Source organism: Vidua macroura, chromosome 39 (genome assembly GCF_024509145.1).
Source record: "Vidua macroura isolate BioBank_ID:100142 chromosome 39, ASM2450914v1, whole genome shotgun sequence".
NCBI lineage: Eukaryota > Metazoa > Chordata > Aves > Passeriformes > Viduidae > Vidua > Vidua macroura.
The window spans coordinates 241488-257807 of NC_071609.1; the positions used below are offsets into that span (position 1 = coordinate 241488).

Here is a 16320-nt window from a genome sequence, read left to right on the forward strand (position 1 = left end):
TAAATAGATTTAAAGAGGGGAAAGAAGGGAAAAATACCCCAAAAAAATGGAAAGAGTGTCCCCAAAAATGGGGGGATAGGGAAAATTTGGGGAAAATGGGTGAAAAAAAGAGGGAAAAATGGGGGGAAAAGGGATTTAAAGAGGAAAAAAAAAGAAAAAAATACCCAAAATTTGGGCCTCAAAAATGAGAAAATGCCTCAAAAAAGGGGAGCAGTGAAAATTTGTAAAAAGTTTGGAGAAAGATGGGGAAAAAAAATTTGGAAAAAATGGAAAAAATTGGGGGGGAAATGCAAAAAAAAAAAAAAATAGGGAAAAAAAGGGGGGAAAGAGGGAAAAAAAAAAAGGAAAAAAGGATTAAAAAATGGAAAAAAATGGGAAAATAACCCCAAAAATGAGGAGGGAACCCCAAAAATTAAAAAAAATTGGGGAGGAGATGAAAAAAAACCCCAAAAAAAGGAAAAAAAACCTAAAAAATAAAAAAAGCCTAAAAATGGGTGGGGTGTCCTCAAGCCCCGCCCCATAATTTGCATGCCCCACCCCTCATTTGCATGCCACACAGTCTCATTTGCATGCCCCGCCCCCCTACGCAGAATTCGACGCAAGACACAGAAAAGGGAGGGGGGGGGAGGAGCTGGGGGGGGTCCCAGAACCCCAAAATTTTGGGGGATTTTAGGTTTTTTTTTTTGGATTTTTTTTTATTTTTTTTTTAATTAAAAAAAAAAAATTAATTTTTTTTCCCCAAATTTAAATTTTTTTTTTAATTTTTTTTTCCAAAAATTTTGTTCAATTTTCCGGAATTTTTTTTGGTGGAATATTCTGAATTCTTTTTTTTTTTTAATGTTTTTTCCCGAATTTTTCGTGATTTTTTCCCCCAATTTTTTAAAAATTTTTTCCTTTTGTTCCAATTTTTTTTCTGATTTTTTTTCTGAATTTTTTCCCAATTTTTTCCAAATTTTAAAAAAATTCATTTAAAATTTCTTTCTAATTCTTTCCAATTTCTTATAAATTTTCTTCCCATTTTTACCAATTTATTTTGAATTTTTGCCAAATTTTCCTCTTTTTTTTCTCTTTTTATTTTTTAATTTTTTTTCCATTTTTCCCCAATTCTAAAAAAAATTTCTCCCCAACTTTTTCCAGCTCTTTGAATTTTCCCCATTTTTTCCATTTTAAAACTTTCCCCCAATTTTTTTTCATTTTTTGCCTTTTTTTTTTTTAATTTCTCCCCAATTACCTAAAAATCCCTTCTCAATTTTCCCACTTTATTTTTTATTCCCCCTAAATATTTTTCCCCAATCACCCCCCCACACATTTCCCATTAATTTTTTCATATTTCCTCCGTTAAATTCCATTTTTCCCCTTTTTTTAAAAATTATTTTCCCCCTCAGCACCCCCAAATCCAAGCAGGAAATTCCCATTGACGCCAAATTTTGGGGGAGTTTCAACCCCCCAAAAATCTGGGCTGGGTTGGAGCAGGCGGGGAAGGATTTTTGGGGTTTTTTGGGATTTTTTGGGGTGAAAAAAGAGGATTTGGGGCCGGAGCGCAGCCCCCACTTACGGGCACCAACTTCCAGTACCAGCGGGTGGGACACTGAGAAAAGAGGGGGGGTCAGCAAAGGGGGGAGCCCGAGGTGGGGAGGGGGCCCCGAAGAGCTCCGAGCCGGCGCCACACATAGGGGAGCAAAGGGGGTTTTGGGGGAAAATTGGATTTTTTGGGGATTTTTTGGGGATTTTTAGTAAATTTTTTGTAATTTTTGGGAATTTTTTTAGGATTTTTTTGTGGATTTTTTTTGTTATTTTTTAGGATTTTTTTCGGATTTTATAGGGATTTTTTGGGGGATTTTTTAGGATTTTTTTGGGAATTTTTAGGATTTTTTAGGGATTTTTTGAGGATTTTTACTGAATTTTTAGGGATTTTTTTGGGGATTTTTTGGTATTTTTTTAGGATTTTCTGGCAATTTCTTGGGACCTTTTAGGAATTTTTTTTAGGATTTTTTGGGGATTTTTAAGGATTTTTTCAGAATTTTTTTAGTCATTTTTTGTCAATTTTTGGGACTCTTTACGAATTTTTTGGGGGGATTTTTTGGGATTTTTTCGTGGATTTTTTGCCTTTTTTCCCTCATTTTCAGGGATTCCTTTTGGAACCTTTTGGAAGCCATTTTGCCACATTTTCTGTCGAGTTTTTGGGGTTTTTTGGGGGATTTTTGGGGTGAAAAAAGAGGATTTGGGGCCGGAGTGCAGCCCCCACTTACGGGCACCAACTTCCAGTACCAGCGGGTGGGACACTGAGAAAAGAGGGGGGGTCAGCAAAGGGGGGAGCCCGAGGTGGGGAGGGGGCCCCGAAGGGCTCCGAGCCGGCGCCACACATAGGGCACAAAGGGGGTTTTGGGGAAAAATTGGATTTTTTGGGGATTTTTTGGGGATTTTTCGTAAATTTTTTGGTAATTTTTTGGGGATTTTTGTGGATTTTTTGTTTTTTTGTGGATTTTTTTTGTTATTTTTTAGGATTTTTTTCGGATTTTATAGGGATTTTTTTGGGGGATTTTTTAGGATTTTTTTTGGGAATTTTTTAGGATTTTGTAGGGATTTTTTGACGATTTTTACTGAATTTTTTAGGGATTTTTTGGGGATTTTTTGGTATTTTTTTAGGATCTTTTGGCAATTTCTTGGGACTTTTTAGGAATTTTTTTAGGATTTTTTGGGGATTTTTTGGGATTTTTTGGGGATTTTTTAGAGATTTTTTGGTAATTTTTTTATAATTTCTAGGAAATTTTTTTTGTAATTTTTTTGCAATTTTTTGGGGATTTTTTCGGATTTTTTATGGGGTTTTTTGGGGATTTTTTACGGGGTTTTTTGGGGATTTTTTGTGGATTTTTTTGGGATTTGTGAGGATTTTTTAAGGATTTTTAATGAATTTTTTAGGGATTTTTTGGGATTTTTTTGCAGATTTTTTGTGAATTTCTTTGTATTTTTTTTTAGGATTTTTTAGGAATTTTTTCGGGATTTTTTGTGGATCTTTTAAGGATTTTTTGGGGATTTTTTAGGATTTTTTGTAGATTTTTTGTGATTTTTTACGATCTTTTTCAGATTTTTTAAGGATTTTTTTGGGAATTATTTCAGAATTTTTGGGATTTTTTAGAGATTTTTTGGGGAATTTTGGTGGATTTTTTGTGGAATTTTTAGTAAATTTTTGGGGGACTTTTGGGGATTTTTTAGGATATTTTTTCGGATTTTTTAGGGATTTTTTGGGGATTTTTGGAATTTTTTAGGATTTTTTAGGATTTTTTTGGAATTTTTTTTTTAATTTTTGGGGATTTTGGGGGGATTTTTGGGGGATTTTTTTGGATTTTGTGTGGATTTTTGGGATTTTTTAGGATTTTTTAATGAAATTTTTTAGGATTTTTTTATGACTTTTTTTTTATTTTTTTAGGATTTTTTTTTTAAATTTGGGGGATTTTTTTGGTGATTTTTTGAGGATTTTTTTGGGACTTTTTAGGATTTTTTGTGGATTTTTTTAAATGGATTTTTGGGATTTTTTTTAGGATTTTTGAGGATGTTTTGGGGATTTTTTTGTGATTTTTTGGGGATTTTTTGGGGTTTTTGTGGGGATTTTTGAGGCATTTTCCCGCTATTTTTCCTCATTTTTTTACCTGTTTTATTCCATTTTTTCCTCATTTTTACCCATTTCCCTGCCATTTTTTGGGGGATTTTTTTAGGCTCCCCCCCAAATTTCCCACCCACCTTGTGCGCGCACGCCGGAGCCGCTTCGCTGCCCCCCAAATTTTGGGGCGAGGCCGAATTTTGGGGTGTCCCCCCCCCTTCTTTTTCGGTGCTTTCCTGCAGCTTCCGATTCACCTAAAAAAAACCACCCAAAATTCCGATTTTTTCCCCTTTTCACCCAAAAAAAAACCCCCAAAAAAACCCCAAAAATTTCAACTCACCGCGTCCAACCAAGCCAAAATTTTGGGTTCCCAATTTTGGGGTCCCGGGGGGCTCCGGGGGGGGACCCCAAATTTCGGGTGGCCTCGGTGACGAAGGCGGCCATGAGGGAATCGATCAGCGCCAGGTGGGCGCCCTGGGAGGGGTTTTGGGGAAAAATTTGGGGTTTTTGGGCAAATTTGGGGGAAAATTCGGGAAATATTTGGGGTTTTGGGCAAATCTGGGGGGAAATTTGGGAAAAAAATTTGGGTTTTGGGGGGGAAATTTGGGTTTTAGGGAGAAAATTGGGGGTCCGAGGGGGGATTTGGGGTAAAATTTGGGGGTTTTGGGCAAATTTGAGGTAAAATTTGGGGTTTTGGGGCAAATTTGGGGGAAAATTTGGGAAATATTTGGGGGTTTGGGGTCATGGCGGGGGGAAATTTGAGAAAAATTTGGGGTTTTGGGGAATTTTTGGGGGTTTGGGGGAGAAATTTGGGGAAAATTTGGGGTTTTGGGGGGGAAATTTGGGGTTTGGGGAGGGAAATTTGGGGGTTTTGGGGGGGGTTTGGGGACGGAAATTTGGGGGGAAATTTGGGGTTTGGGGGTCCTGGGGGGGGAAATTTGGGGACCCTGGAGAGTTTTTGGGGTCCCTGGGGCATTTGGGGGGGATTTGGGGGAGATTTGGGGGATTTTGGGGAGATTTTGGGGGGGTCCCAGGGAATTTGGGGGATTTTGGGGGGTCCCGGTGCCTCCCCCGCCCTTCCAGGACCCGCGGGGTGGGCGTGGCCAACCAGGAGGGGGCGTGGTCATTGAAAAGGGGGCGTGGTCACAGGGCGGGGAGGGTTAATGGGATTGGCCCGAGCCAATTAACGGCCAATTAAAACGGCTGAGAATTAATGAGATTAACGAGGGGGAGCTCAGGCGGCTCCCAGTGCTCCCAGTAAGCTCCCAGTGCTCCCAGTAAGCTCCTCAATCCCATCCCAGTGCTCCCAGTATCCCTCAAACCCCTCCCAGTCGCTCCCAGTCCCTCCCAGTCCATCCCAGTATCCCCCAAACTGCCTCCCAGTCCCTCCCAGTCCCCTCCAAACCCCTCCCAGTCACTCCCAGTCCCTCCCAGTCCCCCTCAATCCCTTCCCAGTCCATCCCAGTATCCCTCAAATGCCTCCCAGTCCCTCCCAGTGCTCCCAGTAAACTCCTCAATCCCATCCCAGTCCCTCCCAGTGCTCCCAGTATCCCTCAAACCTCTCCCAGTCGCTCCAGTCCCTCCCAGTATCCTTCAAACCCCTCTCAGTCCCCTCCAGTTCCCTCCCAGTCCCTCCCAGTTCCTCCCAGTCCCCCAAAACCCCTCCCAGTCCAATCCCAGTCCATCCCAGTCCAATCCCAGTATCCTTCAAACCCCTCCCAGTCCCCTCCAGTTCCCTCCCAGTCCCTCCCAGTCCCACCCAAGCCCCTCCCAGTCCCTCCCAGTGCTCCCAGTACCCCTCAATCCCCTCCCCGTCCCCCCCAATCCCCTCCCAGTCCATCCCAGTCCATCCCAGTCCCCCCCCAATCCCCCCCAAACCCCTCCCAGTCCCCCCCAATCCCCTCCCAGTCCCCCCCAGTCCCATCCCAGTCCCACCCAAGCCCCTCCCAGTCTCTCCCAGTGCTCCCAGTATCCCCTAACTGCCTCCCAGTCCCTCCCAGTCCCTCCCAGTCGCCCCCAATCCCCTCCCAGTCCCTCCCAGTCCATCCCAGTCCCCTCCCAATCCCCCCCAAACCCTTCCCAGTCCATCCCAGTCCCTCCCAGTCCCCCCCCAGTCCCCTCCCAGTCCCCTCCCAGTCCCTCCCAGTCCCTCCCAGTGCTCCCAGTACCATGCGGATGGGTCTCTGCTGCAGGTCCTGGGCCCTGACCGGGACCCCCTGCAGGGTTGGGGGGACCCCCCCTCCCCGCCAGCAGCGCCAGCAGCGCCCCCAAATCCTGGGGAGGGGGCTCGGGGCGGGGCGGGGCCGCGGGCGTGGCCCCGGGGGGCGGGGCCTGGCAGGGCGTGGCCAGGGCGTGGCTCCAGGCCCTGCAGTAGATGTCGGAGGCCAGCAGGAGGCGCTCCACCGGCGGCTTCAGGTGCTCCTGGGCGTACTGGTCGGTGTAGAAGGGGTCCCGCAGCTCCTCGGGGACGTTCCCTGGGGGGGCGAAAAAGGGGATTTTGGGGTGAAAAAGAGGAGTTTGGGGTAAAAAATGGGGAAAAAACGGGAAATTTGGGTCAAAAAACGGGGAGTTTTGGTCAAAAAATGGGAAAGAAAGGGTTAAAATGGGTTAAAAATGGGAATGAAAGGGTTAAAATTGGGTTAATACACCATGGACCCACCACGGACAGATGGACACTGACCCACCATGGACACAGCATGGACAGATGGACACTGACAGATGGACATTGACCAATGGACACACCATGGATAGATGGACACCCACCACGGACAGATGGACACTGATGGACACTGACCCACCACGGACACTGACCCACCATGGACAGATGGACACTGACCCACCACGGACAGATGGACACTGACCCATCACGGACTGACCATGGACACACCATGGACAGATGGACACTGACCAATGGACACTGACCCACCACGGACACACCATGGACAGATGGACACTGATGGACACTGACCCACCACGGACACTGACCCACCATGGACAGATGGACACTGACCCACCACGGACAGATGGACACTGACCCATCACGGACTGACCACGGACACACCACGGACAGATGGACACTGACCCACCATGGACACACCATGGACAGATGGACACTGACCCATCATGGACTGACCATGGACACACCATGGACAGATGGACACTGACCACGGACAGATGGACACTGACCCATCATGGACTGACCATGGACACACCATGGACAGATGGACACTGACCCACCACAGACTGACCACGGACACACGGACACTGACCCGTGACGGACCCGCCACCGACTGAGCACGGAGCCACCACGAACCCCAGCAATGAGCACCGAGACCCCCAAGGACCACACGGAACCTCAGTGGTCATGGAGACCCCAAAACCGACCATGGAGACCCCAACCATGGCCATGGAGACCCCAAGAATGACCATGGAGACCTTCAAGGACCATGGAGACCCCAACCATGGCCATGGAGACCCCAACCATGGTCATGGAGATCCCAAGAATGACCATGGAGACCTTCAAGGACCATGGAGACCCCAACCATGGTCATGGAGACCCCAGCAATGAGCACCGAGACCCCAAGGACCACACGGAACCTCAGTGGTCATGGAGACCCCCAAAACCGACCATGGAGACCCCAACCATGGCCATGGAGACCCCAAAATTGGCCATGGAGACCCCAAGAATGACCATGGAGACCCCAAAACGGACCCTGGAGACCCCAGAATTGCTCCTGGAGACCCCAACCATGGTCATGGAGACCCCAAAATCAACCCTGGAGACCCCAAAATTGGTCATGGAGACCTCAAGCAGGACCAGGAGGAGCCCCCAGGATCCCGGCCCAGGGCCCCACGGGTGGGGGAGGGGCACATTCCAGGGGTGGGGGTGGGGCAGGGCCACGCCCACAGGTGGGTGGGGGAGGGGCCCTGGCAGCCCGTGGGGGCCACGCCCTCACCTGTGTGGGGAAGGGCCATACCCAGGGGGACACCTGGGGACACCTGGGGACTCACCTGTCCCACAGCACCCATGGGACCCTCACCTGTCCCATGGGACCCTCACCTGTCCCTCACCTGTCCCGCAGCACCCATGGGCTCCTCACCTGTCCCAAAGCACCCATGGGACCCTCACCTGTCCCTCACCTGTCCATGGCACCCATGGGACCCTCACCTGTCCCACAGCACCGTGGGACCCTCACCTGTCCCACAGCACCCATGGGAGCCTCACCTGTCCCACAGGACACTCACCTGTCCCAAAGCACCCATGGGACCCTCACCTGTCCCTCACCTGTCCATGGCACCCATTGGACCCTCACCTGTCCCTCACCTGTCCCACGGCACCCATGGGAGCCTCACCTGTCCCACAGGACCCTCACCTGTCCCACAGCACCCATTGGACCCTCACCTGTCCCTCACCTGTCCCACAGCACCGTGGGACCCTCACCTGTCCCTCAGCACCCATGGGACCCTCACATGTCCCACAGGACACTCACCTGTCCCAAAGCACCCATGGGACCCTCACCTGTCCCTCACCTGTCCATGGCACCCATGGGACCCTCACCTGTCCATGGCACCCACTGGACCCTCACCTGTCCCTCACCTGTCCCCTGTGAGCCTCACCTGCCCCTCCCCCCCCAGGTGTAAATCGCTCCCTCCCCTCCCCCACCTGGCCCCGCCCCCTGCCCCTCCCCCCGGCCAAAGGGCGCCTGGGGGGGGCGGGGGGGGACTTTGACCCCTGGGGGGGAACTGGGAGGGACTGGGAGGGACTGGGAGGGACTGGGAGGGGGGGGGACACCTGGGGGGTCCCAAAATTCACCTGGGGGGGTCCCAAAAAACACCTGGGGGGGGGTCCCAAAATTCACCTGGGGGGGTCCTAAAACACCTGGGGGGTCCAAATTCACCTGGGGAGTCCCAAAATTCACCTGGGGGGTCCCCAAAAAACACCTGGGGGGGGAGGAACCTCTGGGGGGGCGGGTCCAAAAAATACCTGGGGGTGTCCCCAAAACACCTGGGGGGTCCCAAATTCACCTGGGGGGGTCCCAAAAAATACCTGGGGGGTCTCAAAATTCACCTGGGGGGGGGAACAGCTGGGGGAGTCCCCAAAACAGCTGGGGGGGTCCAAATTCACCTGGGGGGTCCCCAAAAAACACCTGGGGGGGGAGGAACCTCTGGGGGGCGGGTCCAAAAAATACCTGGGGGTGTCCCCAAAACACCTGGGGGGGTCCCAAAATTCACCTGGGGGGGGTCCCAAAAAATACCTGGGGGGTCCCAAAATTCACCTGGGGGGTCATGGGAGGGGTCCTAAAACATCTGGGGGGTCCAAAATTCACCGGGGGGGTCCCCGAAACATCTGGGGGGGTCCCTGAAACATCTGTGGGGTCCCAAAATTCACCTGGGGGGGGAACACCTGGGGGAGGGGTCCCTCTTTTTTGGGGGGGGGGGCGACCCCTCCCTACCTCCCCCCCCCAGCACCGCAGGGGGCGGGGCGCAACGAGGGGGGGGTTCCCGCCCTGTGACGTCACGCTGTGACGTCACGGCCGCCTCCCCCAGACTGCAACAAAAGCGCCCGGGGGGGAGGGGGGGGAATCCCGGGATTGGGGACCCCCCCCCCCTCACGGTACCGGGACCCCCCCGGTACCACCGGGACCCCTCCCCAATACCGGGACCCCCCCACGGTACCGGAACCTCCCCGGTACCACCGGGACCCCTCCCCGGACCAGAGCATCTCCCACCCCCCCCTTTAACCGCATCCCGCCGGGACCGGGACCCCTCCTCAATACCGGGACCCCTCCTCAATACCGGGACCCCTCCCCACTACCGGAACCCCTCCGGTACCACCGGGACCCCTCCCCAGTACCGGGACCCTTCCTCAATACCGGGACCCCTCCCCAGTACCGGAAGCCCCTCCGGTACCACCGGGACCCTTCCCCAGTACCGGAACCCCTCTCGGTACCAGCCCCCCTCATTCGGTACCGAGACCCCCTCCCCAGTACCGGACTCGGCACCAGACCCCCGCATTCGGTACCGGGACCCCTCCCCAGTACTGGGACCCCTCCCCAGTACCGGGACCCCCATTCGGTACCGGAACCCTCTCCGGTACCACCGGGACCCCTCCCCAGTACCGGGATCACTCCCCAGTACCGGGACTCCCCATTCGGTACCAAAACCCCCTCCGGTACCACCGGGACCCCTCCCCAGTACCGGAACCCCTCTCGGTACCAGCCCCCCTCCCCAATACCGGAGCCCCCTCCGGTACCACCGGGACCCCTCCCCAGTACCGCACTCGGCACCAGCCCCCCTCATTCGATACCGAGACCCTTCCCCAGTACCGGAGCCGCTCTCGGCACCACCCACCGCCCCCCATTCGGTACCGAGACCCCCTCCCCAACACCGGGACCCCTCCGGTACCACGGGGACCCCTCCGGTACCACCGGGACCCCTCCGGTACCACGGGGACCCCTCCCCACTACCGATAACCGCCCCTCCCCCTGCAGAACGCCCCCCCATCCCCCTCCCCGCCATCCCCGTGTCCCCCCCCCGCCTCCCCCCGGCTCTGTCGCTGTCGCCGTCCCCGCCCGGTCCTACCGGCGCCGCCGTAGCCGGTGGCGATGGCCCAGGCCAGGCTGGCGGCGCTGCGAGCCCGAGCCCCGTCGTACTGGTCCAGCGGGCGGATCTCGGGCACCAGGAACCCCCGGCGCATGGCGGCGGCGGCGGCCGGGGGGGCCGCCACCATCCCGGGGCCACCGCCGGGGCCACCGGGGCCACCGCGGCCACCGGCGCCCGCTTCGGCCGCGCTCGGCTCCGGCTTCGGAGAGGGCTCGGCTCCTCTTCGGGTGGGCTCGGAGAGGCTTCGGGTGGGCTCGGAGAGGCTTCGGGATGGCTTCGGGTGGGTTCGGCTGCCTCTGGTGGGCTCGGAAAGGCTTCGGGTGGGTTCGGCCGCCTCGGAAAGGCTTCGGGTGGGTTCGGCCGCCTCGGAAAGGCTTCGGGTGGGTTCGGCCGCTTCGGGTGGGCTCGGGCGGGTTCGGATGGGTTCGGCCGCTTCGGAAAGGCTTCGGGATGGTTTCGCGGGGGGGGGGGGGTTCGGGTGGGTCCGAAGGGGTTCGGGCGGTTCCGGGCGGGTTCGGGCGGGCGCGGCGCGAGCGCCAGGTGCGGGGAGGGAGGGGGGGGGGGGGGTGGGGTGGGAGGGGGCGGGGCGCACCTGCGGTCACGTGATTGAGGAGCGGGGCTGGGGGCCACGCCCCCTTCTCCGGCGCGCGGGGAAAGGGGCGGGGCTGGGAGAGGGACCGGGAATACTGGGAATACTGGGAATACTGGGAATACTGGGGGGACTGGGGGTACTGGGGGGACTGGGGGGACTGGGAATACTGGGGATACTGGGGATACTGGGGGGACTGGGGGGACTGGGGGGACTGGGAGGGATGGGGAGGCACTGGGAATACTGGGAATACTGGGAATACTGGGGGGACCTGGAATACTGGGGATACTGGGGGGATTGGGGGTACTGGGAATACTGGGGGGACTGGGGGAACCGGGAATACTGGGGATACTGGGGGGACTGGGAATACTGGGGATACTGGGGGGATTGGGGGTACTGGGGATACTGGGGGGACTGGGGGGACTGGGGGCACTGGGGGGACTGGGGGTACTGGGGGGACTGGGGGGACTGGGAATACTGGGAATACTGGGGATACTGGGGGGACTGGGGGGACTGGGGGCACTGGGGGGACTGGGGGCACTGGGAGGGATGGGAATACTGGGGGGACTGGAGAGGATGGGGATACTGGGGCACTGGGAATACTGGGAGGACTGGGGATACTGGGAATACTGGGAATACTAGGGGCACTGGGAGGGACTGGGGAGGACTGGGAGTACTGGGGATACTGGAGGGACTGGAGAGGATGGGGATACTGGGAATACTGGGGGGATGGGGATACTGGGAGGACTGGGAGGGACTGGGAATACTGAGGATACTGGGGGGATGGGGATACTGGGAATACTGGGGGGGACTGGAGAGGATGGGGATACTGCAGATACTGGGAATACTGGGAGGACTGGGAGGGACTGGGGATACTGGGGGGATTGGAGGGGATGGGGATACTGGGAGGACTGGGGATACTGGGGATACTGGGGGGATGGGGATACTGGGAATACTGGGGGGACTGGGAGCTCTGTGTCCCCATGTCCGTGTCACTGTCACCATGTCCCTGTGTCCGGTGTCCCCATCCCTGTCACTGTCCCCATGTCCCCGAGGTGTCCCCATGTCCGTGTCAGTGTCCCCACGTCCCTGTCGGTGTCCCCATGTCCCCATGTCCATGTCCAGTGTCCCTCCCATCCCCGTGTCCGTGGCACTGTCCCCGTGTCCGTGTCAGTGTCCCCATGTCCCCATGTCCGGTGTCCCCTCCTGTCCCCATGTCCCCCCAGTCCCTTTCCGTGTCCCCTCCAAGTCCCCATGTCCATGTTCGGTGTCCCCATGTCCCCATGTCTGGTGTCCCCCTGTCCCTGTTGGTGTCCCCATGTCCCTGTGTCTGATGTCCCCATCCCTGTCACTGTCCCCATGTCTGTGTCACTGTCCCCACATCCCTGTGTCCGGTGTCCCCATCCCTGTCGGTGTCCCCACGTCCGTGTCCCTGTCCCCACGTCCCTGTCGGTGTCCCCGTGTCCCCATGTCCATGTCCAGTGTCCCCTCCCATCCCCGTGTCCGTGTCAGTGTCCCCACGTCCGTGTCAGCGTCCCCATGTCTGGTGTCCCCTCCTGTCCCCATGTCCCTGTCGGTGTCCCCCCAGTCCCTTTCCGTGTCCCCTCCTGTCCCCGTGTCCCTGTCAGTGTCCCCATGTCCGGTGTCCCCGTGTCCCTGTTGGTGTCCCCATGTCCCCGTGTCCGTGTCAGTGTCCCCATGTCCCCATGTCCGGTGTCCCCTCCTGTCCCCATGTCCCCCCAGTCCCTTTCCGTGTCCCCTCCAAGTCCCCATGTCCATGTTCGGTGTCCCCATGTCCCCATGTCCGGTGTCCCCCTGTCCCTGTTGGTGTCCCCATGTCCCCATGTCCGGTGTCCCTGTGTCCCTGTTGGTGTCCCCGTGTCTCTGTTGGTGTCCCCCTGTCCCTGTGTCCGGTGTCCCTGTGTCCTGTCACTGTCCCCATGTCCCTGTGTCCAGTGTCCCTGTGTCCTGTCACTGTCCCCATGTCCCTGTGTCCGGTGTCCCTGTGTCCCGTCACTGTCCCCATGTCCCTGTGTCCAGTGTCCCCGTGTCCCTGTCACTGTCCCTGTGTCTGGTGTCCCGGTGTCTCTGTCGGTGTCCCCATGTCCCCATGTCCCCGTGTCTGGTGTCCCCCTGTCCCTGTCGGTGTCCCCATGTCCCCGTGTCCCTGTCGGTGTCCCCGTGTCCGGTGTCCCCATGTCCCCGTGTCCCTGTCGGTGTCCCCGTGTCCGGTGTCCCCATGTCCCCGTGTCCCTGTCGGTGTCCCCGTGTCCGGTGTCCCCGGCCCCTCCCCGTGTCCTATTTTCCGCCGTGGCCATGGCAACGGCGGGGACAGACACGGGACACGGGGGGGACACGGCGGGGACACGGCCACGGATGGGGACAGGGATGGGGACACAGCGGGGACAGGGATAGGGACAGGGATAGGGACAGGGATGGGGACACGGGGGGACACGGGGGGACAGGGATGGGGACACGGGGGGACAGGGATGGGGACAGGGATGGGAACACTGAGGGGGACACAGGGAAATGGCAGGGACAGGGGTGGGGACAAAGGGACACAGAGGGGACAGGAGGACATGGGAGTGACGGGGATGGGGACAGGGACAGGGATGGGGACACTGAGGGGACACTGAGAGGGACATGGCAATGACAGGGATGGGGACAGGGGTGGGGACAGGGGGGGACACGGGGAGGACAGGGATGGGGACAAGGGAGATGACAGGGACAGGGATGGGGACACTGAGGGGACACTGAGGGGACACGGGGACATGGCAGGGACAGGGATGGGGATACAGAGGGGACAGGGACAGGGACATGGATGGGGACACAGAGGGGACATGGCAGTGACAGGGATGGGACACAGGGCCATGGTGGTGACATGGGGACACCAACAGGGACATGGTGGCATCAGCAGGGACGTGATGGGGACACAGAGAGGGACAGGGGGACATGATGGGGACACGAGGGGACACAGGAAGGGACCTGGAGGGGACCTGGGGACACAAAAGGGACACGAGGGGGACACGAGAAGGGACTTGGGGACACGAGGGGGACATGAAGGGGATGTGGGGACACAAAAGGGACACAAGAAGGGACCTGGGGACACGGAGGGGACTTGGGGACACAGAAGGGGACACGGAGGGGACTTGGGGACATGGGAGTGACACACAGAGGGGACTTGGGGACACGAGGGGACACGGAGGGGACACTGGGGGGACTTGGGGACACAAAAGGGACACGAGTGGGACACGAGAAGGGACTTGGGGACACGATGGGGACACCAGGGGGACTTGGGGACACAGAGGGGACACGGAAGGGACACTGGGGGGACTTGGGGACATGAAGGGGACACCAGGGGGACTTGGGGACACGAGGGGGACACAGGAAAGGACCTGGAGGGGACTTGGGGACACAAAAGGGACACGAGGGGGACACGGGGGGGACTTGGGGACACGAGAGGGACACGGAGGGGACACGAGAAGGGACCTGGGGACACGATGGGGACACAGAGGGGACTTGGGGACACGAGGGGGACACAGGAAAGGACCTGGAGGGGACCTGGGGACACAGAGGGGACATGGAGGGGACTTGGGGACATGGGAGTGACACAGAGAGGGGGACTTGGGGACACGAGGGGGATACGGAGGGGACACGGAGGGGATCTGGGGACATGAGAGGGACACGAGGGGGATTTGGGGACATGGAGGGGACACAAGAAGGGACCGGGGGACACGGAGGGGACTTGGGGACACAAAAGGGACACGAAAGGGACACAAGAAGGGACCTGGGGACACGATGGGGACACGGAGGGGACCTGGGGACACGAAAGGGACACCGGGGAGACCTGGGGACACAGAGGGGACACGAAGGGGACACCGGGGGGACTTGGGGACACAGAGGGACACAATGGGGACATGAAGGGGATGTGGGGACATGGAGGGGACACGAGAAGGGACCTGGGGACATGAGAGGGACACAGGAAAGGACCTGGAGGGGACCTGGGGACACGATGGGGACACAGAGGGGACTTGGGGACACGAGGGGGACACAGGAAAGGACCTGGGGACACAGAGGGGACACGGGGGGGGCATGAAGGGGATTTGGGGACACGGAGGGGACACAAGAAGGGACCTGGGGACAGGATGGGGACACGAGGGGGGACTTGGGGACATGGGAGTGACACAGAGAGGGGACTTGGGGACACGAGGGGGACATGGAGGGGACTTGGGGACACAAAAGGGACACGGAGGCGACTTGGGGACATGGAGGGGACACAAGAAGGGACCTGGGGACACGATGGGGACACGAGGGGGACTTGGGGACACGAGGGGGACACCAGGGGGACTTGGGGACACGAGGGGGACACAGGAAAGGACCTGGAGGGGACTTGGGGACACAAAAGGGACACGGAGGGGACACGGGGGGGACTTGGGGACGCGAGAGGGACACGGAGGGGACACGAGAAGGGACCTGGGGACACGATGGGGACACAGAGGGGACTTGGGGACATGAGGGGGACACAGGAAAGGACCTGGAGGGGACCTGGGGACACAGAGGGGACACGGGGGGGACACGAAGGGGATTTGGGGACACGGAGGGGACACAAGAAGGGACCTGGGGACACGATGGGGACACCGGGGGGACTTGGGGACATGGGAGTGACACAGAGAGGGGACTTGGGGACATGGAGGGGACACGGAGGGGACTTGGGGACATGGAGGGGACACGAGAAGGGACCTGGGGACACGGAGGGGACACGAGGGGGACATGAAGGGGATTTGGGGACACAGAGGGGACACGAGAAGGGACCTGGGGACACGGGGGGGATTTGGGGACACAAAAGGGACACGGGGGGGACTTGGGGACACAGAGGGGACACCGGGGGGATTTGGGGACACCGCTGGTGCCACCCCGCGGGGGCGGGTGGGGGAGGGGCGCGCGCGGGGTGTGCCCCCCCCTGCCCCTCCCCCACTCCCGGTCCGGCCGGTCGGACTGGTTGAACTGGGAGTGGGGGAGGGGCGGGCCGGGCACAGCTGGGGAGGGGTGGGGGGAGGGGTGGGGGGAGGGGCAGAGCGGGGTCCCCCCCGCCCCTCCCCCCCCCCCCCGTTAATCCGCGGCCGCCGGGGCCCCTTAAGAGGCTTAAACCGGGCCCGGGGGGGGAGGGGAGGGGAGGCACCCAAATTCCCGCCCGCCCCTCCCCCCACCCCAATTCTCATCCCATCCCCCACCCAGCACCCCAAATTCCCGCCCATCCCCCACCCTGCACCCCCAAATTCCCCTCCCAGCCCCCCAAATTCCCGCCCATCCCCCACCCCAAATTCTCACCCTGCACCCCCAAATTCCCCTCCCAGCCCCCCAAATTCCCGCCCATCCCCCACCCCAAATTCCTGCCCATCCCCCACCCTGCACCCCCAAATTCCCCTCCCAGCACCCCAAATTCCCGCCCATCCCCCACCCCAAATTCTCACCCTGCACCCCAAATCCCCGCCCCTCCCCCACCCCAAATTCCCGCCCATCCCCCCAATCC

At 57.4% G+C, this 16320-nt stretch overlaps 1 protein-coding gene across 1 annotated transcript; it reads right to left on the reverse strand.

The window, feature by feature from the left end:
- Positions 1–2039: 2039 nt before the first annotated feature.
- On the reverse strand, positions 2040–12356 carry LOC128821363 (basic proline-rich protein-like). The gene is made up of 6 exons (XM_054002350.1): positions 12312–12356; positions 10181–10793; positions 5767–6072; positions 3939–4072; positions 3739–3852; positions 2040–2282 (listed from the first exon to the last, which is right to left on the reverse strand). The coding sequence occupies exons 1-6, from the start codon at positions 12354–12356 to the stop codon at positions 2040–2042; spliced, it is 1455 nt and encodes a 484-aa protein (XP_053858325.1).
- Between the last annotated feature and the right edge of the window lie 3964 nt (positions 12357–16320).

Excerpts from the sequence above, each read along its gene's own strand:
- LOC128821363 (XM_054002350.1), bottom strand. The coding sequence starts at position 12,356 with ATGGGGACAGGAGGGGACACCAGACATGGGGACGCTGACACGGAC. Across the intron at positions 6,073-10,180 it reads CACCGGCTACGGCGGCGCCG|GGAACGTCCCCGAGGAGCTG; the intron begins GTAGGACCGGGC and ends TCGCCCCCCCAG. Across the intron at positions 2,283-3,738 it reads CTCCGGCGTGCGCGCACAAG|TGTCCCACCCGCTGGTACTG; the intron begins GTGGGTGGGAAA and ends CTCTTTTCTCAG.